Source organism: Lepidochelys kempii, chromosome 2, assembly GCF_965140285.1.
Source record: "Lepidochelys kempii isolate rLepKem1 chromosome 2, rLepKem1.hap1, whole genome shotgun sequence".
Taxonomy (NCBI): Eukaryota; Metazoa; Chordata; order Testudines; family Cheloniidae; genus Lepidochelys; species Lepidochelys kempii.
The window spans coordinates 1,951,004-1,975,456 of NC_136381.1; the positions used below are offsets into that span (position 1 = coordinate 1,951,004).

General features: G+C 50.4%; 1 protein-coding gene across 7 annotated transcripts in view; it reads left to right on the top strand.

Annotated features, from left to right (window-relative positions):
- The window catches only part of MROH1 (maestro heat like repeat family member 1), a 111,611-nt gene that overhangs the window by 15,548 nt on the left and 71,610 nt on the right, over positions 1-24,453 (top strand). For 6 of the 7 annotated variants that reach the window (XM_073329839.2, XM_073329843.2, XM_073329838.2 and 3 more), the window contains 8 exons: positions 3,728-3,873; positions 4,349-4,480; positions 6,004-6,166; positions 10,093-10,191; positions 15,156-15,307; positions 16,051-16,191; positions 17,324-17,416; positions 22,571-22,649. In XM_073329839.2, coding sequence (XP_073185940.1) covers positions 3,728-3,873; positions 4,349-4,480; positions 6,004-6,166; positions 10,093-10,191; positions 15,156-15,307; positions 16,051-16,191; positions 17,324-17,416; positions 22,571-22,649 — 1,005 coding nt within the window. Of the gene's footprint in view, positions 1-3,727; positions 3,874-4,348; positions 4,481-6,003; positions 6,167-10,092; positions 10,192-15,155; positions 15,308-16,050; positions 16,192-17,323; positions 17,417-22,570; positions 22,650-24,453 lie in introns of those variants that run through there. The other variant, XM_073329842.2, reaches the window with a different exon arrangement.

The following is a 24,453-nucleotide window of genomic DNA, read 5'->3' on the forward strand; positions in this document are numbered from 1 at the left end:
TATATGCAAAATTGAGTACGGGGCAGACTTGCTAATCTGGAGACAGTTGGTGCAAGACCAAGAAGCTAGAAAAATGCCTCCTTTTTAGAAACCAGGGGAAATGTAGGTAATAGAGACTGAGTCAAGGCAAAATGCCTCATGTTTGAGCTCTCTGAGAGGCAAGCAAGAGAAGCTGACTGTCAAGGTTGGACCTGGCCAGCTGATGGGTATTAAATATCTGAGTCTGAGCTTCAGTGAGTCCTATTTTGTACCTCTGTGTGAATTGCACTCTGGACAGTGCTTAAAGAGAACTACATAATAGACCCCCATGTAACTGTAAACGGAGCTTTGAGTGGGTGAGTTTCTAGTGGGGTTCCCCAGGGATCAGTTCTTGGCCCAAGGCTACTTAACTTCTTTTCATCAGTGACCTGGAAGAAAACAATCGTCACTGGTAAAGATTGCTGATATGGCGCACATTGTGGGAGTGGTAAATGAAGAAGCCAGGTCACTGATACAACCTGATGTGGGTCGTTTGGTAAGCTGGGCACAAGCAAACAATATGCATTTGAATATGGCTAAATGTAACCACCTAGGAACAGAGATTGCAGGCCATGCTTACAGGATGGGGTGTTCTGTCCTGGGAAGCAGTGACTCTGAAAAGGATTTGGTGCGGATGGTAGGCAGAAGGACCTAGACCAATTGGAAGATTGGGCCAAAAGGAATCTGATGAGGTTCAATAAGGATAAGTGCAGGGTCCTGCACTTAGGACGGAAGAACCCAATGCACAGCTACAGACTAGGGACCGAATGGCTAGGCAGCAGTTCTGCAGAAAAGGACCTAGGGGTGACAGTGGACGAGAAGCTGGATATGAGTCAGCAGTGTGCCCTTGTTGCCAAGAAGGCCAATGGCATTTTGGGATGTATAAGTAGGGGCATAGCGAGCAGATCGAGGGACGTGATCGTTCCCCTCTATTCGACATTGGTGAGGCCTCATCTGGAGTACTGTGTCCAGTTTTGGGCCCCAGACTTCAAGAAGGATGTGGATAAATTGGAGAGAGTCCAGCGAAGGGCAACAAAAATGATTAGGGGACTGGAACACATGAGTTATGAGGAGAGGCTGAGGGAGCTGGGATTGTTTAGCCTGCAGAAGAGAAGAATGAGGGGGGATTTGATAGCTGCTTTCAACTACCTGAAAGGGGGTTCCAAAGAGGATGGCTCTAGACTGTTCTCAATGGTAGCAGATGACAGAACGAGGAGTAATGGTCTCAAGTTGCAGTGGGGGAGGTTTAGATTGGATATTAGGAAAAACTTTTTCACTAAGAGGGTGGTGAAACACTGGAATGCGTTACCTAGGGAGGTGGTAGAATCTCCTTCCTTAGAGGTTTTTAAGGTCAGGCTTGACAAAGCCCTGGCTGGGATGATTTAACTGGGAATTGGTCCTGCTTTGAGCAGGGGGTTGGACTAGATGACCTTCTGGGGTCCCTTCCAACCCTGATATTCTGTGATTCTATGATTCTAATCAGTTTAACTTGAGTTCCCATTGTGATGCTATGGCCAGAAGGACTAACGCAATCTTGGGATGGACAAACAGGGGAATCTCAGGTAGGAGTAGAGGTTATTTTACTGTGTATTTGGCACTGTTGTGATCACTCCTGGAGTACTGTGTCCAGTTCTGGCATCAACAATTCAAGAAGGATGTTGATAAACTGGAGAGGGCTCAGAGAAGAGTCATGAGAATAAGCTTTGTAAAAATGTTCAAAAGTGCTAGATTGACTCCTATGAGTCTATTTAGCTTAAAGAAGAGCAGGTTAAGGGTGATGTGTTCAGTCTGTAAATACCTGCATGGGGAACAAATATTTGATATTCTAGCAGAGAAAGGTCTAACGCAATCCAATGACTAGAAGTTGAAGCTAGACAAATTAGTCTGGATTTTTAACAATGAGAGTAATTAACCATAGAACTTCTTCTGTAATCTTCCGTTCTGCCCACCCTGGTGTCTACAGATTTAATTCCATAGACATTCCTATCGACTGGCTCTAAAGGTTAGCAGCCATCCTTCCTGGTCTGTGACTGAGCTGCTGGCTTCATGCAGGATGCTTGCAGGGAGGCTGCTGCTGTACATCTGATCTTATTAACATCACTGACCTTTCAAAGCCTTTGCCAATGAATAATCTTTGGATTAATTCAGTTTGATGAGAAATACACTGCTTCTCCTCAAACTACAGTTAACCTCTTTGGTGTTGAACGTCTGCATGCTTCTGGTGCTGCGTGCCATTGCTGGGGGAATGCTGGTCACAAGCCATAAAGGTAGTAACAAGTGTACCTGCTTGGCTGAAGTAGGAATCTCTAGCTGGTGCCCTCTCCCTGAGCCCAATCTTCAGACCATCCTTGAGATGGGGCCTGAGGAGCCCTAATGGGACCTTCTGCAGTAAATAACTCTTTATAAAATGCCCTCTAGGTGGTGGATTTCTGCTCTCCAAAGCAGGGTGCTGCAGCCTACCTTTCAGCTCCTGAACTGGCTTTTTGGGCATGTTGGTCCCAGGTCTGTTGCCCCTGCAGCTATGGATGTCCTTCCATTCTTGCCAGCTGCCAGAGCATTGACTTGGACTCCTTGCACTTCCAGACAGGGCTAATCAAAGGGGATATCAGCAGGTTAAGAAGACTTGGGCATCACAGAAGTTTAGGGACAGAAAAGTCCTCCTTGATCCCCTCAGCTCATCCCTTGAGAGCCAGTGTAGGTTTCTTTCCTGAGAGCTTCTTGTGCAGCCTGATTCTAAGCTCCTCCAGTGCTACAGATGGCTCAACCCTTACAGCCTTGGGAGCTAAAGCTAAGCAGCCTGATAGTGAAGTCCATATTGAGAAGGGGATTCTCTGACGGATTTTGCAGCGGGAACTCACAAATGGTATCTGAAAACTGGAGAGGGTTCTGAGAAGGGCTATGGAACCTGTTTTGCAAAGAGACTTGGTGTTTGATCCATTAAGGCTCTGTCTACACTGAGGGCTGCATGTGGAAGACGGCCAGTGCATGTGTTGCCACATGCCTTGGTGAAAGGCAGAGGCTGCCTAAAAATAGGAGCGTAGGTGTGGGAGACCCTGCTTGGGTGTGTCGAGAGCCTGCCCGTAGGATGTGTATGCTGGGGGTTTGAGTGTGTCAGGCACGTTGCTCATCTAAGCTGTGCTGTTCGTACCCATGCAGTGTCTGTACTCTGCACTTGGCTGTAACCACATACGTAGCCTTCTCAAAAAGCAAAGTTAAACTAAGAGGTGAGTGAGGAGCCAGCTGTGTTGAAAGCTGCCTTAAGACAAAATAGGAGCTGAGAGCTCTCTAATTGGAGAGAATGTAGGTCGCTGAACCACCAGGAGAAGTGGAGCCTCAGCACTGGATAAAGGGGGCTTAACTGGGAACTGTCAAACATATATGGGGATGCTGGGGGAACTGTGTTTCTGGACCCTGCTCAGGTGAGGGAGGGGTCAGGTGTGGGGTTTTTTAGAAGGGGTGGAGGTGAGCGATTCACCCCAGAGGAGTTGAAGGTTGGGAGGCAGGTGCTGTGGCAGGGATGTTCCATCAGAGCCATGGCCTCTTGTGGACCAGAGGAAAGGAAAGCTGGGAGTCCTGGCTTGCCACTTGCTCGTGGGAGAACAGATGTGCCTGTGGTAGGGGCAGCAGTGGCTTTTCCCTCTCTCCTAGGAAGAGAGGTTCCTGTGTTGGTGTTGGAAAGCATGTTTCATGCTTAGGGTATCTTTCTCAGAACTTGCCGTAACACTGATGGATGCCACTACTGATAAGGACCCATTAGTCCAAGAACAGATCTACAATGCTCTGTGCTACTTGGGAGAGAGCGAGCCTGAAGAGATCCTAAACTCCTGTGATGAATATCTGCGGCAGCATGAAAAGGTATGGCTTTGCTCTCTGCCTTTAGGGCCGGGATGCAGAAAGAATCCCGTCCGTCTGCAGTACCAATCAGGAGATTTGTCAGTAACCTGAGCGGACGGCTGGGGGGAGTGCAGGAGCAATGCCTAAAGGGATATGGGTTACTATCATTGGGACTCTAAAAAAAATCTCTGTCAAAGCTGCTCCCAAGAGTCTATTCAAGAAACTAACTGGTCTAAGAGGTGCTAACAGAGAGGTAAGGACTGTCGCGTATCAGAAACAGGCAGAGAAGAGTAGGACTAGTCAGCTTTTCAGCATGGCCAAAGCTAACCGGGGGTGCCCCCAAGGCTCTCTGCTGAGGCCAATGTGTGCACTGCAGACCCCTCGTACAGGCTGAAACTGTTCAAAGGGTGGTGAGCGCTTTGTTCGGGTGGAGATCTAGCTGATGGTCTGACTTGTGTTTAGCGTTGGGACTTGTGTGTGGCTCTGTCTTCCTCAGATGGCTTATCCCCACCGTACAATAATCCTGAAGGCAATGGAAGCGGTCGTGAAGAATAACATTGCTTATCTGGACAAAAGCACGGCCAAAATCGTTATCTTTCTGGCATCCAATGAAATGACCAAGTCAAAGGTATGAGCTGGAAGCTGTAGGTAGTTCTGTTACAGTAACTCCTCACTTAACGTCGTCCCGGTTAACTTGTTCTGTAACTGATTAGCAATGGAACATGCTCGTTTAAAGTTGCACAATGCTCCCTTATAACATTGTTTGGCAGCTGCCTGCTTTGTCCACTGCTGGCAGAAAGAGCAGCCCTTTGGAGCTAGCTGGTGGGGGCTTGGAACCAGGGTGGACCGGCAGCCCCCTATCAGCTCCCCGCTCCCCTAAGTTCCCTAAAACAACGAGGAGTCCGGTGGCACCGTAAAGACTAACAGGTTTATTTGGGCATAAGCTTTCGTGGGTAAAAAAACCACTTCTTCAGGTGCATGGAGTGAAAATTGCAGATACAAGCATAAATATACTGGCACGCGAAGAGAGTTAACTTACAAGTGGAGAACGAGTGCTGACAAGCCCATTCCCTCCCTCCATTCAGGCTGCCTTGTAACATGTGAGGCTACATTAACCACAACCCTTGAGGGCTCAGCAGAGTGCTAGTTCATCATTCAGCAGTAGGGCATTCCCTGGGAAATATCCCACCCTCTTCCACGCTCTGACTCCACCACCTCAACCAGGCTTCACAATCATTGCAGTGTACAGGATTAAATTGTTTGTTTAAAACTTTGTGTGTGTGTGTGTGTGTATATATATATATATATGTGTGTGTGTGTGTATATATATATATAAAAATCTTTTGTCTGTCAAAAAATTTTTTCCTGGAACCTAACCCCCCCCTTTACATTTAATTTTTATGGGGAAATTGGATTCGCTTAACATTGTTTCGCTTACAGTAGCATTTTTCAAGATCAGAACTACAACATTAAGCGAGGAGTTACTGTATTTTTTATCTGTCTGACTCATTCCATGATGCTTCCCACCATTTCTCCTCCTATATTGTCTCCTTACCGTATCCATTTCTGATCTGGAGTTAGGAGCTGCAAGGGTTCTGACCCGTTCCTCGTTCTTTCCCCTCTCTCCTCCCTGCGTCACGTCAGTTGCTGCCACTCCCCTTCTGGATGTGGTGGGCCTGTCTCTCTCCTTTGGCATCCCTTTAGCCTTGCTTAAGTGACCACAGCTGAGTGGCAGAAGGGGCTCTAGGTGCTCAGGAAAAGCCTGGGATTGTCGGTCTTCTAGTCTTGCACAGACTTGCATATCTGGGTAGATGTTTAGTTTTGTGTGTGTAAATCTTAATTGGCTTGTTAATTGTTTGTATGCACACTGTAATGAGCATGACAGGCAGCTGCTATTCCAGGGGGTGTCATGTAAATGCCCAGGTAGGCATGCATTCTGCCTGGGGACTGACTTTTTTTTCCAGTGCCCTCCTGCCCCCAAATCTGCCATTTTTCTGTATATGTGGTCTGTCCTGCAAACTTTGAGTTGACCAGGCAGCATGGGAAAGTGCATATGCTCTCCTTTGATAATAGGAACTATTGTGCGGAGAACATCTTGCAGGAGTGATCTGTAACTGTTTGTTGAATGTGGTCTTGTTCTGTTTGATGTAGGAAATCATTTATGACTGGCAGCAAGCAGCAAGCAATGTCCTGGTTGCTGCGGGGAGGCGTTTTATCAACAAAGTGATGGAGGAGGTGCTGACCAAATTTCAGCCAGGGATCCTGCCTCATTATTTCATCATGCAGACTTTTGCAAACCTCTCTGTGTCAAACGGTAGGTTATCTGCCCTATCTGCAGCTAACCTTTTTGTTAGGAAGAGGACGACTGGAGATGCAGGTGATTCCATGGGCTGGGGGTAAATGTGGAGATACCGCTTGTTTGTGGGAAGAGTTGTTCTGAGAGCAGTTCAGCTGGTATAGTCCCAGGATAAACTATGCCACCTCCATGGTGTGGTGAACTTCTGCAAAGAAGTTTAATGCAGTTGGCATACTTCCTATTTTAAAAAAAAAAAAACTACCACACTGGATTTCACTCAAAACTGGGTTTTGTACAGCCAGAGGGTTTGGAAAGTCTGTGCTAGGAAGAGGCACTGCAGGTTCAACCCTCTAATCCGAAGGGGGGAATATTTACTTGTTTGCTATACAGTAGCTTACCGTGCCTCTCCTGCCTCCAGATGGGCTGAGGAGACCATGCCTGGAGCCCGTGGTGGTGGTGCTTTCCAGAACTTGTCCTGCCTGGCTGTTTGTTTTAGTCCATGGTGGCTGAAAGCCAGGCCCTTGGTAAATTAAAGGCCAGACAGCCCCATTTTGAGAAGTTGAGGCTGCTGCACAAGGATTCCGATTGAGTGGAGCTGGAGGCAGACATTGCACCAGCTTTTTGTGGGTCTGCCTTGCAGCAGTTCGGGGTGTGGTCCAGAGTGTCCTTGAAAGTTAGGGATTCTCCAGTTCTTGCTGGAGCACGGCAGCGAAGTCACTAGCTCAGTGTGGCTGGAGCGAGAGCCTGGGAGTCCGATCTGGGTTCTACTTCTGATTCTGCCACTGACCTGCTGTGACCCTGGGCAGGACACGTAACCGCTTTGCCTTCAGTTTCCCCCTCTGTATCCTGGAGGTTTACTTGCCCAAGAGGATGTACGGCCACACAAGGCACCAGTGAGACTATGCAAGTACTTGGAAGTGCCCTGTACGCGGTCTCTAATTCCGGTGGTCAGGCACAGCTGCTCCTCTTCTGAAACCGAAGAATTGGATGACCCTTTTCTGCCTCTGGGAGTCTCTCCAACCCCCTTTTTGGGCCTCTGTCTAGTGCTCTGAGCACTGAGCTTTCACTGAGTAGCAGGTAGCCACCTTCCACACTCAGCATCCATATCGTGCAAATCCAGGTTAATATGTGGAATTCACAAGTGACACTAAATCATGATGTGCGCTCTTACGACCTGTCACTGCTTGTGGGCAAAGTAGTCATGAAAGTCGAGCAGTGTCTATTAGTATTGTGCTGCTGTCTCCAGCCATTCCTTACAGGCTACCTGGTGATCAGCTAGAAACCATATCTCTAGGGCAGGGCATCACTAGTGGAGAGGGCAGACCTAGACTCAGAAATGTGGGGCTGGAAGGGATCTTGAGAGGTCGTCTAGTCCAGTCCCCTGCACTGAGACAGGACCAAGTAAACAGAGACCATCCTGACAGGTGTTTGTCCAGCCTGTTCTTAACCTCCAGCAATGGGGATCCCACAACCTTCCTTAGACTAGTCTAGAGCTTAACTCCCCCTAGAGTTAGATATTAAAAGCTTTCTAACCTGAATCGCCCTTACTGTAGATTAAGCCCAATACTACTTCCCACCACCAGTGGACATGGAGAACAGTTGTTCTGTCCTCTTTTTAGAACAGCCCTCAGCACATACAGCTGAGGGGGCACTGGATAAGTAGTCTTTTCCCAACACTAAACTTATCAAGTTTTTAAACCTTTCCTCCTAGGTCAGGTTTTCTAAACCTTTTATCATTTTTGTTGCTCCCTCTGGATTTTCCAGTTTGCCCACATCTTTCCTAAGGTGTGGGGCCCAGAACTGGACACAGTCCTGCAGCTGAGACCTCCCCAGTACTGAGTAGAGTGGGACAGTGACCTCTTATCTTACATAGACACTCCTGTTAATACATCCCAGAATATTCATGTGATGCAATGGCAAGAAAGGCTTGACTCCTAGTTTGTGATCCACTATAACCCCCATGTTTCCCTTTTCAGCAGTGTTACCACCTAGCCACAGTTATTCCCTATTTTATAGCTATTCATTTGATTCCCCCCCACCTTCCTAAATGTAGTACTTTGCACTTGTCTTTATTGAATTTAATCTTGTTGATTTCAGACCAGTTCTCTAATTTGCCAAGATCCTCTCTAATTCTAATCCTGTTCTCCAAAGTGCTTGCAACCCCCCCCCAGCTTGTATAATTCAAAAACTTTATAAGTGTACTCTCCACTCCATTATCCAAGTCATTAACGGAAATATTGAGGAGTACTGGTCCCACAGGGTCTGTTCGGGACCCGTTAGATATGCCCTCCTAGTCTGACAGTGAGCCACTGATAACTACTCTTTGAGCTTGAGCTTTGAACCAATTGTTCACACATCTTGCCCATCTTGACTAATAACCATTGATGGACCTATCCTCCAGGAACTTATCTAGTTCTTTTTTTGAACCCTGTTAGTCTTGGCCTTCACAATATCCTCTGGCAAGGAGATCCACAGGTTGACTATGCATTGTGTAGAAAAAAATACTTCCTTTTCTTTGGTTTTTAAACCTCCCTGAAGTATTTTTTTTTCCACACAACCCACAGTTAACCTGTGGAACTCCTTGCCAAAGGATGTTGTGAAGACCAAGACTAACAGGGTTAAAAAAAAAAAACTAGATAAGTTCCTGGAGGATAGGTCCATCAATGGCTATTAGCCAGGATGGGCAGGGATAGAGTTTGTCAGAACCATTTAATCAAGGTGCAAACTGAAGAGTTTGCAAAGAACATGAACTTACACTGAAGAACCTCTGCACTTTTTGGCATGGCTGGTCACACTGCCCCCACCCCACTGATAGAAGCACTGAGATTATTTCACTGAAGTGTCCCTAGCCTCTGTTTGCCAGAAGCTGGGAATGGGCGATGGGATGGATCACTTGATTCCCTGTTCTGTTCTGGGCACCTGGCATTGGCCGCTGTCAGAAGACAGGATACTGGGCTAGATGGACCATTGGTCTGACCAGGTATGGCAGTTATGTTCTTATCTTCTGGTACAATGGATCTGGGGGTATGCAGAGGTCTCCCAGGGGATACATCAACTCATCTAGATGTTCGCTAGTGCTTTTTATGTAGCCTGTTGTAAAACTAGGCAAAGTCAAGACAAACTCAAATTTCGTAGACAATGTCTTGTTTATACTGCTCTATAGACTATACACTGAAATGTAAGTGCGATATTTGTATTCCAGTTGATTTTATTTTATAATTAGTGGTAAAAAGGAGAGAGTCCGCCATTGTTCAGTGCTAGTGTGTTGTGACACTTTTGTATGTTTGATTCTGCAGGAACTTGGGGTAGGCAAGACAAATCAGCCTCCTGAAAGGGGCACAGTGGTCTGGGAAGCTTGAGATCCACCATTCTAGTAATCTAATCTCAACCCAGTTCCCTAATTTTTTATGGGCATGTCCCATAGGACTGTGTTGAAAGCCTCACTAAAACCAAGCCTGCTGTTGGGCTACACAGATTCCAAAGCCCCTGCCTATCTGCTGTTTTCCAAATTGATCTGCTGGCTAATGAAATGTCTGGCAGTAAGTGGCTCTTGACTGGTCAGAAGCCTGCATCTTGGGGGCAGTCTAAACTGATACAACTCCAGGCACTTGAGGGGCTGCTAGCTGCTGAAACTCCATTTATAACTTTGGGGTTGTAGGCTCTGTACCTGAGCTCTTGAAATCAGCAGCTTCCTTTTTATCACCAAATTGCCCTTTTTGTGCTTCAGAACAAGCATGCAAACCCCATTAGATTGTCAAGGCTGCAGAGTCGGGGGCTCCAATGTTAGATGCCAAAGCGAGTTGCTTGCTCAATCTTCATTTGATCAGCTCCACATATGCGTTCTTAGGCAGTCTTCAACTACATGTTTACATATCCTTCTTCCACAGGATCCCGGCCTCAACTCACCTTGCTCCACTATATCTTTCTCTCTTCTTCCCTTGCAGTGTTTGGGATGGTGCCTTTCTTAAATTCCATCCTTGGGACCATGCTGCCAATGTTGGGAATGGCCAAACAGGACCACATGAAGTCTGTGTTTTGCTATGGTAAGGTGGCTTGTTCCTTTTTACTGAGGCTGTGATGGCTTCTGAAGGGTTGTTTTTGGGAGCTGTATCTCCCTTAGCTTTCACTATAAAGGAACTTACTTCATCCTATGAAGGAAAGACTCGGCCCGAAGGCCGGGAAGGTTGTTTCAGAGCAGAACTGCAGTATTTTAAACGACTTGGCTTTGGGAGATGGCTGTCTCAGGGGTAGGATACTGAGCCTTTCATTTCTAGGGCACTGGCTTGAATCTAACCCAGGTCCATTCCGCCCTCTTGCCTGCTCAGTGCCCTATAGAATGGGTGAGGAGGAAGCAGTGGGATCTTTGGTTCGGGATGTGGTCTCTGTGTTGCAGTTGGTGGACTGAGGGCAGTGGACAAGGAGTCTGAACTCTCTCCTAGCTGAGGGCAGCGTGGAGACGTGTTGGGCAAGGATGTGAGTGGTGGAGGGGTGACGAATTTTGGGGGGGCAAGCCGCACAGGACTAAAATGGCTCTTTGTAGGGGGTGAGGAATGTCCCCTTTTGCCAACTGAGGTGGGAGAACTTGAATGAAAGCTTGACGGATCAGTCCTAATCTCAAAATTATGGCAGCACCATTGCTGCATTTTCTCCCCCAAATCTACTTCCAACAGGCCTAGGAACCCTCCTCTTTCTCCCCATCCCTCAAGGAGGTGAACTAAACTTATGCCTTTACCTAGTCACAGTTCTGAACAAAGTAATCACTGGGCCGGGATTTCCCGGCTCTTCCTTTCTGCCGATTATCTCTGCACCTAAAATGGGCAAAGTACTTCAGAAAACTTGAGTCCTGCCCCAAAGAGCTTTATTAACTGTTTTCTGGAGTGGGGGGGCTTGTACTGTGAGCTCACTGGTCTCAAAACTGCTCTCCGAGGCAGGAGACCAAGTGTTCTTGGCTTTCAGTGAGGTTTTTGCCTCAGTGAAATTTACTGAAGATGTATAGAATTGAACATCCCTGGGAGTTCGCCAACAGCCTCCGCTCAGTGACACTTCATGTGAAGTGGGGGGGCCAGAGTGGAAAACATGAGCCTACAGCTGGGGTGGGGTGTGGGGGTCAGAGCGTCTGGGTCTGGCCAACAGATGAGCTGAGCTTTTCGTGCTTGTCGGCTGTAGCTGACGCCGATGCTGGGTCTTCCTTTTGACGCCAGCTGGAGCTGCCCACAGAGCTGAGAGCAGGCTTTGGGCCTGCGTTCTGTTGGCAATCTTGCACATTGGGTCAAGTTTGATGTGGTTCTTGGTGTGTCTGGCTGGTGGGTTACGTCTGCATCTTTGTTCAGTTGCTTTGTAACCACCTGCCCCGTTAGGCTTTTCTGGGCTATTGTGTTACTGTCTTACGGCCCAAGACAGAGTCCCGTAGTCATCACAGGAACCTGGAGGTGAAACTGTAGTCTCAAATATCCCAGTAGAGGATGCTTCAAACTTGTGGCTTCCTTCATCAGCCAGCTGAAAAGAGAAGGGCAGGTCTGTGCGAGCACTGATCTATTCTCAAAGGCTTTGCCAGATGCAGCAGCTTTGCTCTCAACTCTGCTGGGCGAGCAGCCTCTTTGGCCACCGCAGCATCCCCCACTCACTGATGTGTGAGCGCAGGGGCCTCAGTGCTGGGGCAGCTCTGCATTGGGAACAAATGGATTCAGGCAGAACCTTTGAATGGCCCTCAGGCTGCAGGGGGGAGATCTGTGACCCCGCTCTGCAGCACAGCTAGTCTTGGAAACTAGCTCTTGTTGCTGGAATAACACAGTGATATGGAGAGACTCTGAGTTTGCTAGAATGCAGTAATCAAAATCTCTCTCCGGTGCTGACTAACGCAGTCCAGTGGGCTCCTTGAAAGTGAATGCTGATGCACTGAACAGTTTGAAGCATAATGGAAATTGCCAAACAGCGTTCATGCATCCTTGCAGGTTTCCCAAGGAGTTAGGGTAAAGCTGCTGTGAGGAGGAAAAATATTTGAAGCTGTGAGTGAAGCTCCTTTAAATATCCCTCTTGTGCCTCACTCAGCCAGCGATTTGGTGCTTGAGTCAGTGCTGTTGATAGAATTGCAAGGTCGCAGTTCCTGGCTAGTCACCACTGAGTCCACCAGGAGGAAGTTGGTTATAATGCAGGTGACTTGTCTTTCCAGTATAATGAAGCTCTCTCGTCTAGTGCTGCCATTTAGCACTAAGTGCTAAATATCTTCAGCGTCTTGCAAATCATCAATGCTCCCCCTCTTTGCAAAAGGTCATTCAGTCTCCCCCTGTTTCCTCAGGGAAGCTGCAGCACCCAGGGGCAGTGACTGGGCAAAGGTCAGCGAGTTGGTATCAAGGCATGGAGCACCCCTTGGGCATTCTTGATCCCCAGTCCTGTGCTCATTCCTCAGAGAACACAGCCTTTGTCATACACAAGGTGCTGAGGTCTCCCAAGGGCTGCGGGCTCTCGCATGGTCCAGCAAAGCACTTAGGAACGTGCTTGACTTGAAGCCTGTGCTTGCCCCATTGACTTAGTGGAATTACATGATTCATGGTGTGTACTCTACCATAGCACCTTCATCAGGGCTTGAGGACTCCAGGGTGCTAGGTGCTGTACAAACAGAAGAGAAATGGCCCTTGCCCGAAAGAGCATACAGTGGCAGTGTAAAACACCAGAGGTACTCCCATCTCGGCCTGGATCCAAGGAGACCGTACTGGCCAGCATGGCATTGCAGAAGCCTCTGTGCACCAGAGGCCTAACCCTTGTCACGGTTTTTGTAGCCATCAAGGGCAAGGTAGCGTTTTAGATATTTGTGGAGAGGGGCAGCATGGGAGAGAGGGCTTTGCCCTGGGTCAGGGCTGGAAGGCCCAGCACGCTGGGGGGCTGATGCCTAGCAATGGAGCTAAAAGCTAAACAACTGGGAACCAAAGGTCAGGTGACTAATGTGAAGAGATTTGGGATTGCTAATGTCCAGGGGTAACTGGTTGTGGGTCGCCTCCCTGCCAATTGCCTAGTGAGTAGTGATGGGAAGGAGGCCGCAGGGAACAGAGCCCGGGCAGCTGTAGATGCATCTTCCTATCTTCAACCTGCTAAAGCCCACGGAGCTGTTAGTGGCTGCAGACCCCTGCATGCAGCTCTGGGTGGAACAAGACCTGGCAGCCCACGAATGCCCTATCCTTACAAGGTCCCTCCAGCTGAGACCCCTTCCACAGCCAGGATCCTTCATATTCCCTTTTCCTGAATCCCAGAAAAAGCTCGCCCAGTCTCTGCCATGGAGAAACGGCTATCACTTCCCTAGTGAACCAGACCTTGTCTTTGCATGTCCGTTTCCATCTCTCCTCTGGGTGTGGCAGCACTGCACTGAAAACCCGGGTCTCTGGCTTGTGGACTTGACGTTCCCAAGCCCGCACTTGAGCGTCCGCACTGCGTTGTAACCCTGGGCTTATGCTTGTTGGACCAGGGTCTCCCAGCCGTGCTTCTGCATCAGTGCTGCATTGTGCAGCCCTTCGGACTTGGTCTGTGGCTCGAGCTGCAGTGTGACAGGGCTTGGCCCAGGGTCACAGTGAGACTCTGGCTCTGACCCTCTCCCCAGCAGGGTCCCAGGACTCTGGTCCTGTGCGCCTGCCGACCTGAGTCGGACAGACTTGTGAGTGGATGGAAGGGGGGTTGGGCTCAAATCAGTCGGTCTGCGCCGAGTGGGCAGTGTAGACATACCCTGTGTGCCAGGGCAAGCTGGCTCTGTGGACCTTAGTTCTGTAAGAAAGGAAACTTCCAGGTACCTGCAGATCAATCTTCCTGGGCTTCAGCGTGCCAGGGCCTCAGCTGTGTTACAGGGACTCTGGCAGCAGCGTGCCCCAGGGTGGGAAGCATGTTCTTCCTTTAACTCAAATGATGAATTTGGGATGTTCGTGTTGGTTTTGGGTGCGTAAAAGGATATGAAGGCAGCAAGTGCAAGCCCTCAAAATTCACCAAACTCTTCACACTGGCACTGATTAAAATGCCTGAATGGCTCCCATTTGGCAGAAGTCTCCTCTGCTGCAGGGCCCAGGGGAAGCTGGAGGGGACACTAAATACGGGCACCCAAAGTGAGGTGTGGGAAGGGTAGCCCTGCATCCCACGCTGGAGATGCGCTCCTGGAAATCCCACATGAAGGGTCTAGGCCCTTCTCTGGGGTTACCTGAAAAGTCCTGATTTTTCCTGACAATAGCAAGGTGGGACTTGAGAAAACTACATGGCTGGCCCAAGGAGTAAACAAATCAGCTGGGTGAGAACCTGTACCAGCCTGGTCACTGCATCTCAAAGGAAGGAGGAGGTTGGGGGCCACGGCTACTGTAGTAGCCAGTCAGTCTGGCTAGCATGGTTAATTTTAATGTTTAAAAACAGAACCCCTCTTTTCCTTCCTGTCTTTCCCCTGTTCTCCTTCCCATCCTAAACCCAGGTGTGCTTCTCCCACGCCATCACCTGCCTTGTGTGTGTTCTCGCCTCTCTTCTCTGCACAATGCTTCCTGCCCACCCCTTGTGTATTTGATTAGGAAACTTTACCAGACACCTACTGGTCAGACCTATTGATTAGTCAAAGCCTGATACAAAGATGAGGAGGATCCACCCTCCAGGGGACCCCTCTGGGTTGGGTTCTGCACTGAGCCTGAACACCAGGTCTCCTCTTTGCTTTCCAAATGGACTAAGTCAAGACATCGGCCCCGCTTCGACCTCTAAATGGCTGTTGTCAGGAGCCGTTGCACCAAAATGGGGACTAAAGGGCTTAAATACAGGCCTTCGAGCACAGGAGTAGGCCAGTAAAAGGATCTTGTCAACCTGTGACAGCCGCAGACCTCTCCTGCGGGCTGCACCTTCAGTGCTGGAGGTCTGTGGTGTTAAAGTGGGATTGTTCCAGCACCAGGATGCTGGATGTTGCTCAAACAGCAGCATCTCAGACCTCAGTCAAAAGCCTACTGTTAACTTTAACCCTGGGTGTGTAGCATCTAAATGTAAGTAAACCTGTGTCTTGTAGCTCTGCAGCATTTCAGTGAGAGCATCCAGGAATACCTGGCAAACTTGGATAAAGCGCCTGACCCCACTGTAAGGAAAGACACCTTCTCCAATGAGATCTTCAGTGCCTATGATGTGCTCTTCAACATCTGGCTGCAGAGCCGGGAGGCCAAGGTGCGGCTGTGCCATTTGCTAGTGCTATTAGCTTGTGAGGCTTGGGTGTGGCAGTGGGTTTCTACCTTCCCCCTAAATCTCCACTATTGGACTGGGCCTCCTACTGCTCATGCAGGGGAGTCTGCCTTTCTCCACCATCCCACCCTAAAGACTCTAGTCTGGTGGCTGAAGAAGCACCTGTCTTGCTCTCTAATGCCATGCTAGTGTTTGCCCTCTGGGACAGCTGTAGTTGTCACTCCGTCCCGAAGTTATGCAGCTTGGAGTGGGAGAATCTTGTGCGTGTACCCCTTGCTACCATCAGTGTGTCAGCTGAGTCTAAGGGAGAGGGGGAAACTTCCAAATCCTATCCATGAAGAAACTGGGCGTGCTCCACCTATCTGGATTTGGGAGTGACGGAAGGTGGCCTGGCTATGCCATCCACCCTCTCTCTCAGCACCTGATGCCAATGGCTCCTTTGAATGCATAGTGAGACCCAGCGCCCCTTGCCCTTGGGTTGGTGGAGCACTGTGGGCAAACTTACACTGCCACTGTACCTTTCAGTGGGTCCTTGGAGCAGGCTCGGGCTGCGTGGTGGTTAGCCTGAGACCCCCTCCTGGCGCCAGAGGGGCACAAACCAACCCCCTCTGACCGTCATGTCGCTGTGGGGGGCAGTATTGGAGCCAGTCTAGCAGTGTGATCCAGCCTACAGGGCTAGGGCTGGCTGGGAAGCCTGTGACTCTTGCCGGTGGCTTCTGTCCCTGCAGCTGAGACTCGCTGTCGTGAAGGCTCTTGGGCCCATGAGTCACCTGCTGCCCAGCGAAAAGCTCGAGGAGCAGCTCCCGAAATTGGTCCCGGGAATTCTCGCACTCTACAAGAAGCATACAGAGGCTTTCTATGTGACCAAGGTAAACTGCTCCGCGCACTGCTCCCGTGAGACAGAGGGACACCCTCTTGTGTGTCCCCACAGCTACCTGTAATCCATGGAGCATTGAATAGGGTGCTCCCAGCGGGGGGGTGGGACGGGTGGGACAGGAGCACAGACTGCCTGTAAGATAGGCTCCCCATGTGTGTGCACATGCTCTGTACAAGCCGGGTGCCCCTCGCAGATCCACAGTCCTGTCGCTTCTTTCCCTGCTCGGTCTTCTCGCCTGCCCGGCGCAGTCAGACTGAGATCCAGGCTTTGGCAGCAAAGGAGCATTCGAAGGCTCCTCTTCATACCACAGGCCGGGTCATGTGCCCAGACCCATGCGGTGCGGCACGGCACGGTGACAAATCCTGCCTTCTCTAAACGCTCTGGCTTGGCTGGAATCACACCAGGGATGGCACCACTGAGGCTGGCCAGTGTGGCATTGGCAGGTTCTGATACCTCTTCCGCAAAGGCTGAACCTGCCATTGGCAGGGACCAGGCTAGTTCTGCCATGTGCCTCTTTGTCGGGGAGGGGCAAACTTACTGCTACTGAGCCAGAGTATAGCAACCTCTCTGGTGGGCTGGGAGTCCCCTCCAGATGACCTATCAGGCTGATCTCTCTACCACTCCCTCCACCCCATGCCCTACTCCGTTGCTGGGACCACTGTATTTCCTTCTGTCTTGGATTCCTCTTGCTCTGCTTCTTGGCTCCCACTGCCTGTAAGGGGAGGCCTTCCAGTAGAGCCCCCTAAGACAGAGTGCTGTTAGCAGAGAAATAATGGCTGGGTTGGAAGTCTGCTGACCTACATGGCTGGCTGCAGCAGCTAGTATGCGGAGGTGCTGCTCTGTGGCTGGCTGCAGCAGGAGAATGGCGGGAGATGGTGAGTTCCAGAAACCACCTCAGTGCTTTACCCACAGCAGCTGGATTATGCTCCCACTTGGAGGTGACTGTTTTACAGCCCCGTCCCCTTAGCTTAGTGTGCACTGGGATAGCGTCTCCTATGTTCGGATCCCTGTCACGGAGTCTTTCTGCTTCCTGATCACCAAGTCTTTGCCCTTCCATTTCCAGTGGAGTGGCCATTCTTTTTCCTAGTGCTAATCACAGCATTGCAATGTCTCTTTCTGAGCAGAGCTTGTGCCAGATTCTTGAGGCTTCTGTCAACGTTGGCAGCCGCACTCTGGATGCGCAGCTTGATGCCCTTCTGAGCAACCTGCATCCCCAGGTAAGGATCGAGATGGGTCAGCAGGGCTGGGAGGCCTATTCTGGGGCTGGGTGCTGGTGAGACCCGACATTCATAAGAACTTCCTGAAAGGGGTCTCAGGAAATGGCACACGGGATCCAGAGCCTGGCGCTGGAGTTCCCATCCAAGCATTACAGCCACCTGTGTCAAGCCGAGAACTGGGTGTGTTAGGGGCCTCATATCCTCTTCCCCATCTTGCAGAGGGAACTTCCCAGTCTAGAAAGCCCCAGGCTCCAGTTTGGAATGAGGAAGGAGAAATGTCTCTAAGTGGAGACCATATTTCTGTTTTGAGGGCAGGGGCCAGGTTGGCCAGCCTGTGCATGTCCCAGAAGGGGCGGGATGTATTTGGAAGGAGTAGCTGCAGCTACCAGCACAGGTAAGGGTGAGCTGCTGAGGAACATAGAGCATGTCTCTCTGCTAGAGAGAGAGAGTTGGCTTGGTGCCTCCTAGCTGCCCTGAGGTGCTCCTGCTAGCAGAGAGCTCCTTCTCAGATGGCCTGACCCTGGCAGGGGAGAGGAGAAGCCAGTCCCTTGCTAGCAGGATCAGAAGCTGTTTGCTCTTCTGCTCCAGCTGTCTTGAACAAGGGTCACACCCCTCTCAGTGAAGCAGTAAAGGCAGAATTCTCAAACAAATGTGGAGGGAAAAAAAAAACCCTTGAAAGGTTGAAAACTAGGAGCAAGCAACATCTAGTACTGCTAACAATCCAGGGAGCTAGATGGACATATCATGGAGCATCTTATTCACATGGGAGCCCTACAGTGGTGGTCTGGCATCAACCTTTAGATTAATCCTGTAACTGTTAAGCACCAGTTGTCCATGGTTCCTGTATATGCTACTGAGAAACTGAGGTTTCACCTTCATCCTGGTAGGGCAGGACTGTTGGCTCCATCTTGTGTGTGTGGTGTCTTTGGGATCTTTCTGGGTGGGTTGCCGGACCTTGGAAGGTGGGGAAGTGGTGCATTTGTTTTGAGGTCGGAAAGGTGGGAGGTGGCTAGCTGCCTGTGGTGGAGGTCTGTAACTGGCTGGGAGTGTTCCTTGTTGGATGCACCTCGGGGTAGGTTTGAATTGCCTGGGATGTCCAGACTGCCCACCTCTTGGACAGCTCTCATGGACTTGGTTGAAGAGTCCAAGTGCTTTCCCACCAACAACCAGTTTTCTATTGTAGGCTCCTAAATAAGCTTTTTAATGCCCTCGAGTATCTAATCTCTCCAAATGCTCCCTGCCCTCCAAGCTCTTAGCACAGGGGAGGGCAAACTGTGGCCCATAGGCTGGATCCAGCCCGTTGGGGCTGGCAATCCCATAGGCCAGATTGAAAGCCTCATGGCACCACGGGGTTAAGACCGGCTACCTGCCTGCCCTGGCCCCCCACTGCTCCCGGAACCGGCCGGCACCACGTCCCTGCGGCTGCAGGGGGAGGCAGAGGGCTTCCTGCGCTGCCCTCGCCTGCAGGCACCGCCCCCACTCAGTTCTCATTCCCCAGGAAGGGGGAAGCACAGCCAATGGGAGCTTCTGGGGCGTTACCCACAGGCGAGAGCAGCCTGCCCCACCCCACCCTCAGGAGCCACTGCCGGACATGCTGACCACTGCCGGGAGTGGTGCGGGGCCAGGGCAGGCAGGGAGCCTGCCTTAGCCCTGCTGTGCACCACTGCCACCCCAGAGCCACTCCAGGTAAGTGGTGCTGGGCTGGAGCCTGCACCCTAACCCCCCTGCCCTGAGCTCACTCTTGAGCCCCCCCGCTCCCCGCCACACCCCACACTCCTGTACCCAGGCCCCAGCCCTACATTCATGTCTCTCCATACAATTTCCCCACCCAGATGTGGCCCCCAGGCCAAAAAGTGTGCCCACCCCTGCCCTAGCTGGAGAGGGTGCTCTTGGGCTGCTTCTGCTGCACTCGGGCTGCATAACCTAGAGTCGATCAGTGTCCAGCTCTCCCACGGGGAGTGTTAGCCCATGGACTGCGCATGCCTCGGCATGCAGCCAAGCCTTCTCTTGAATCCGGTGCTAGGAGCAGGCCCTGATCTGTGCTAACAACCTGGCCCTATGAGCAGGTACTCTGTTAACGCCGAGGTTGCTCATGGCACCAAGTGTTTATAACTTTAGGGGAAAAAGCACTAAACCCTCTTCCATTGCTGTGCATCCCTCCTTCAGCGTCTAGCTCCGAGACTCTGCCCCTGAGGCAGGGACTTCCTGTCTGGACGTTGGCACTAAGTAAATGGTCCTGGGCTGCACTTGGTCACCCTGTCTGGTGCTTGGACTGGAAGAGTTCTGTCTGATGCTGTCCCCACGTGTCATGGTCCTTTCTAAAAGCACAGACCCTCTTTCACTCTCTCTGGAGACTCGGCCCGAGAGCTAAATGATGTGGCCTGGAGAGAACTGCTTGAAATGAGCCGGGTGGGAGGTGCTACCAAAGTCCTGAAGGACAAGCGATGGCTGTGGAGCGGAGCCAGGTGCTCTAGAGAAGTCTGGGTCCAGTGATTCTCCGAACCAGCTGGAGGAGTGTTCGTGCTGCCCTAATGGAGGGGGCTCTGCAGGAATAACCATGTGCAAAGTGCAGACAGCCCTTTGTTTGAATTGCTTTTCTACTCGAGCAAACCACTCTGGTGCTGTTGAGTGGATTGACAGAACCGCTGGTCTCCAATGGGGTAATGCTGTTGTAGTGCTGGGAAGTACATGTACGGCTCAGCTTTGTGAAGGAGGCCGGCTCGCCTGGAAAAGAACTGCGATTCTCGGTTTGAATCCAGCCGCTTGCACAGACTTACTCTAACTCCAGGCCTGGTCACTGGGTCAAAAGCAGAAACTTCAGTGAATCCCTAGAGCTGCTTCTGCTCAGTTGTCAGAGGGGGTGCACTCAGCCTTCCTGTGTGGCCCCCCAGGATGTCCGGGGGCTGACTTGTGATTTGTTTGTGGTACAACACCTGGGGAAGGCCCACTTTTAAAGATTAGGCACTGCTGGGACGACCTGCTCCCCAGCCCACTTCTGGCTATGGGTGCCTGAATCTACAGGAGCTGAGGGATAACCCCACATTCCTCTTCAGCCTGGCCTGGGCTCGGTTGGGCCAGCCTGTGGCTGCTGACTCCATATGCCAAACCGAACATGGGGGAGGGAGTTGATCCCCCTTGATCAGATGGCCTCCGTCTATAGGGTGGCACCCTTTTAAATCACGTTAATATATTTTTAAGCTAATATTTAATTTTTTTTCCCTTTGGGGCCCGAAAGATCAGGAGCCCTGGGCTCCACATGGCTGGGGGATGGGCAATATGCAAGGCATTGACGTGTGCTCTTCAGTGCCCTTCCTCCACTACTGCTTTGCCCAGGCTCCTGGCTTCCCACTCTCCCGGCTGGAGTTTCTGATAGGAGAGCCCGTCACACTGATAAATGCACACGTCTAACGCTAGCTGCGCTAGCATGTCTGGTAAAACTGGTCTTTGTAAGTGCCTTAGTCAGCCAGCAGGCCTGTGGCTATGGCAGAGGAACTGAAGGTGGTGAGAACTGTTTAAAAAGTTTGTGTTTTACACAAAGACAAAATAAGACCATAAGGTAATGGCTGCCAACCCTGTGCAGACTGTGTGCTAATGAAATAGTACTCTAGGTACACCTGTACATATACAATGATGGGGTCTGAATTAGCTGCTGTGACTCAGGAAAGAGATCTGAGTCATTGTGGAGAGTTCTCTGAAAACATCCCCTCACTGTGCAGCAGCAGCCAAAAAACAAACAATGTTAAAAATCCTCAGGAAAGGGCTAGAGAACCTGACTGAAAATATCCTATTGCCTCTCTCTAAATCCATGGTACGCCAACAGCTTGAATACTGCGTGCCAATGTGGTCGCCCCATCTCAAAAAAGATCTATTGGAAAAGAGACAGAGAAGGGCAACAATGATTAGGGTATGGAACAGCTGCTGTATGAAGAGATTAATAAGACTGGGACTTTTCAGCTTGGAAAAGAGACAAGCAAGGGGGGATATGATCGAGGTCTATAGTGAGTAAGGAAGTATTTACTCCTTCTCATAACACAAGAACTAGGGGTCACCCAATGAAATTAATAGACAGCAGGTCTAAAACAAATATTTCTTCACAATATCCCCAGTAATGACTTCCACAGCTTGACTGTGTGTTGTGTGAAGGCCAAAACTATAACTGGGTTTTAAAAAAAGGACCTGTCCTCCAGGAACTTATCTAGTTCTATCAGTGGCTATTAGCCAGGATGGGTAGGGGTGTAACACGTGGTCTGAGTGTCCAGCCTCTGTTTGCCAGAAGCTGGAAGTGGATGACAGGGGAGGGATCACTTGATTACCTGCTCTGTTCATTCCCTCTGGGGCACCTGGCACCAGCCACTGCTGGAAGACCGGATACTGGTTTAGATAGACCATTGGTCTGACCCAGCATGGCTGCTCACAAGAGCTTGTTCTCAGGATCAGAAGTGGAGAGTGGAGTCACTGATTTTAACCAATACAGTTATGCAGTAGCATTAGCCAAAAAGACCTGAACAGCCAGGAACTTTCTGGCATAAGTACAGACAATGAGCAGCTTGCTTTGGATGCCAGTAAGAAATATGTCCTGTCTGCAAGCTGGAGAGGGAGCAGATGGGGAGGGGGTCCCCAGATAAACTGCATATTAGAGCAGTCTGCAGAGAGCGATTTTTAGTATTTAAAAGAAGGGAGTCTGCAATGACTTGCAAAGGAAATAGATTGTGCTCTGATCATGTTAAACTGCACATGAAATGGAAATGTGTAGCAGCTCCAAACCAAACCCACAAGCTAGCTGATCCCATATGCCAAGGCCACTGCACACCGCTTTCCACCCCCCCAGCTTGTTGAATGAGCCTTGTCTGTGGAACCTACGCTCTCTGCTAGCACTGAATGACTGAAGAGTGCGAAGGTCTGTGCTAGCAGGTACACGCAGCTTCTCCAGGCTACTTCGCAATGATCAAATGTTTAAAGTGCTCTGGGAGCATCACGTGCAGCATATGGCCTGGATTCCAGGACTGTGAAATGCTGGGCTCTTCCATTGGCCGTGTCCAGCTGCAAGTGTGGATTCGGTGCCTGCGAATGTACCTCAAGCTGAAAGGGTTTGGTGTGGGGCTTAATGCCAAGTGCTGCCCAGCTCTCATTGATTTGACTCTTTTCCCCCAACAGATTTGTGCCCCAGTGGAGCCCTCTGTCCCCCTGAGTTTAAAGAACCACAACGAGGTCCTTCGATGCTTCACTGTCCTTGGTAAGGGTGCAGGGGGCTGAGGGGTGAAGGCCGAGTCCCCTGTGGACTCTTGCTGTGACTTACCTCCTGCCTGTCTATGGCATTGTGTGTGGGTTTGAAATCTGCAGAGATTCTCTGCCTCCCTGTGGAAATGCCGATCATAACCGCAAACTCTCGTGGTCAGTGTTCAGCATTTGTGGGAAAGGGGTTTTCCTGACCCCCTCTGAGCCAGTCTCCTGGCACGTTCAGGAAGGTTTGAGCTCCACCTGAGATCTGGCTGCATCAGGGGGAAGGCAGAAAACCAGTTTCTCGCCTTGTCTGGGTGTCCAGTTGGGTTTGGCAGACTTCAGTTCTGGGAGGGGGATGGGGAAATGGGACAGACAGACTGACCAGATTCTTGTTTCGACTGTCCCCCCTGGCTTCAGGCTTGGTGAAAGCAATTGCTCACATCCCGTGTGGGGACTGTGCCAAAAGCAGGCAGATTACAGGGCACCACTTGCTTAACTGAGGGGTTTGCTGAGATCTGGCCATTTAAAACTTGGCCTTGGACTGACTTGGCTCGAGTATGAAGGTTTGCTGGTGTGGCATGTCTCAGGGATGCTGAGGATTCCAACCTCTGTGGCGAATTCATCGCTCTCCGAAGGCATCTGGTTTCACTGCTCACGTTCCTGAGGGCCATTTAGCAGAGTAACTTCCGATGATTCTGCTGCCTCTTCAGACAAATAGAGGCTAGTAACGCAGCACATGCCAGTTAGCCCTCTAGCTTAGCCGGGTATGCTGGAAGGGATAACGGGGACAGAGACTGGCTTTGTATGTACCCTGACGGTTTTTGCTTTACCCTCTTTTTGCTTAAAGCAGCAGATGGCAGCAGCCAGACTAGGTGGCAGGATTCCAGGGAGCCCCTCAGGGCAGAACTCCACTCTGATGTGTAGCGCACAGGTTGTCTGCTAGCCTCTGGATGAAAGCTCTGTGGAAGGACTGAGCTAGTTGAATTATGTCTCTGGCTACTAGAGTCCTGCATAAAACAGAGCCCTGGTGTGATTTCTAGCACTGCTTGTAGCCCTGCCTCCTGTATGTGGGAGCCTTTATGGACTGAGTCCTGTAGCCCCCAGCTCTGGCAAGCTTCCCTTTAGAATGATTCATACTTTAAGGGAAGCTTGTGGAATTGCCACTAAAGCAGCAGTAGTTTGATTAGGATCCTGCCAGACGTCTGCCTAGTCACTGTCAGATGACTTCCCTCTGTCCTTAGCCCTTGTGCTTGAAAGCCTGACAGCTGAGCCGCACTTCCAACTGGTTTTATGCAAAGTAGCAACACTAGTTCTGAGATGTCTAGAGTAGTTCTGATTCCTTTCTTTTCTTATGATGAGTTTGACTTATGCCAGTGCACCTTGCTTCAGCTGGGTCTCCTGGGACTGAGCCTGAAATCAGCCAATGCATCCGTGATAAATGCAAGGTGTTAGATGTTGGAAGGTGTAACCTGACCTCCTCCTGCACGGTCCTGGGTTCTAAACCACCGGCTTGCTTGGTGGTTTGGGAAGAAGAGGATGTGCTTGTCCACTTGTGGACAACTCTGCTGAATGTTCAGCAAAGGTCGCTAAGATGCATAACCAGTGGGGGAGACGTGCTGAAAATACTGCAGAGGCATCACACAGATCAGCAGACAGCTTCCACTGGAGTATTGGCCATGTGAGCCAAGATAGCAGAAATAGAGGGTATACTAATGACTTTTGAAATACAAACTGCAAAGCCACAGCCTTCAGTTGCGGAGGGGCCTGTCCCAGCATGCAGCGCACCAAATTGAGGAGAATACCCCTTGCTCATGCCG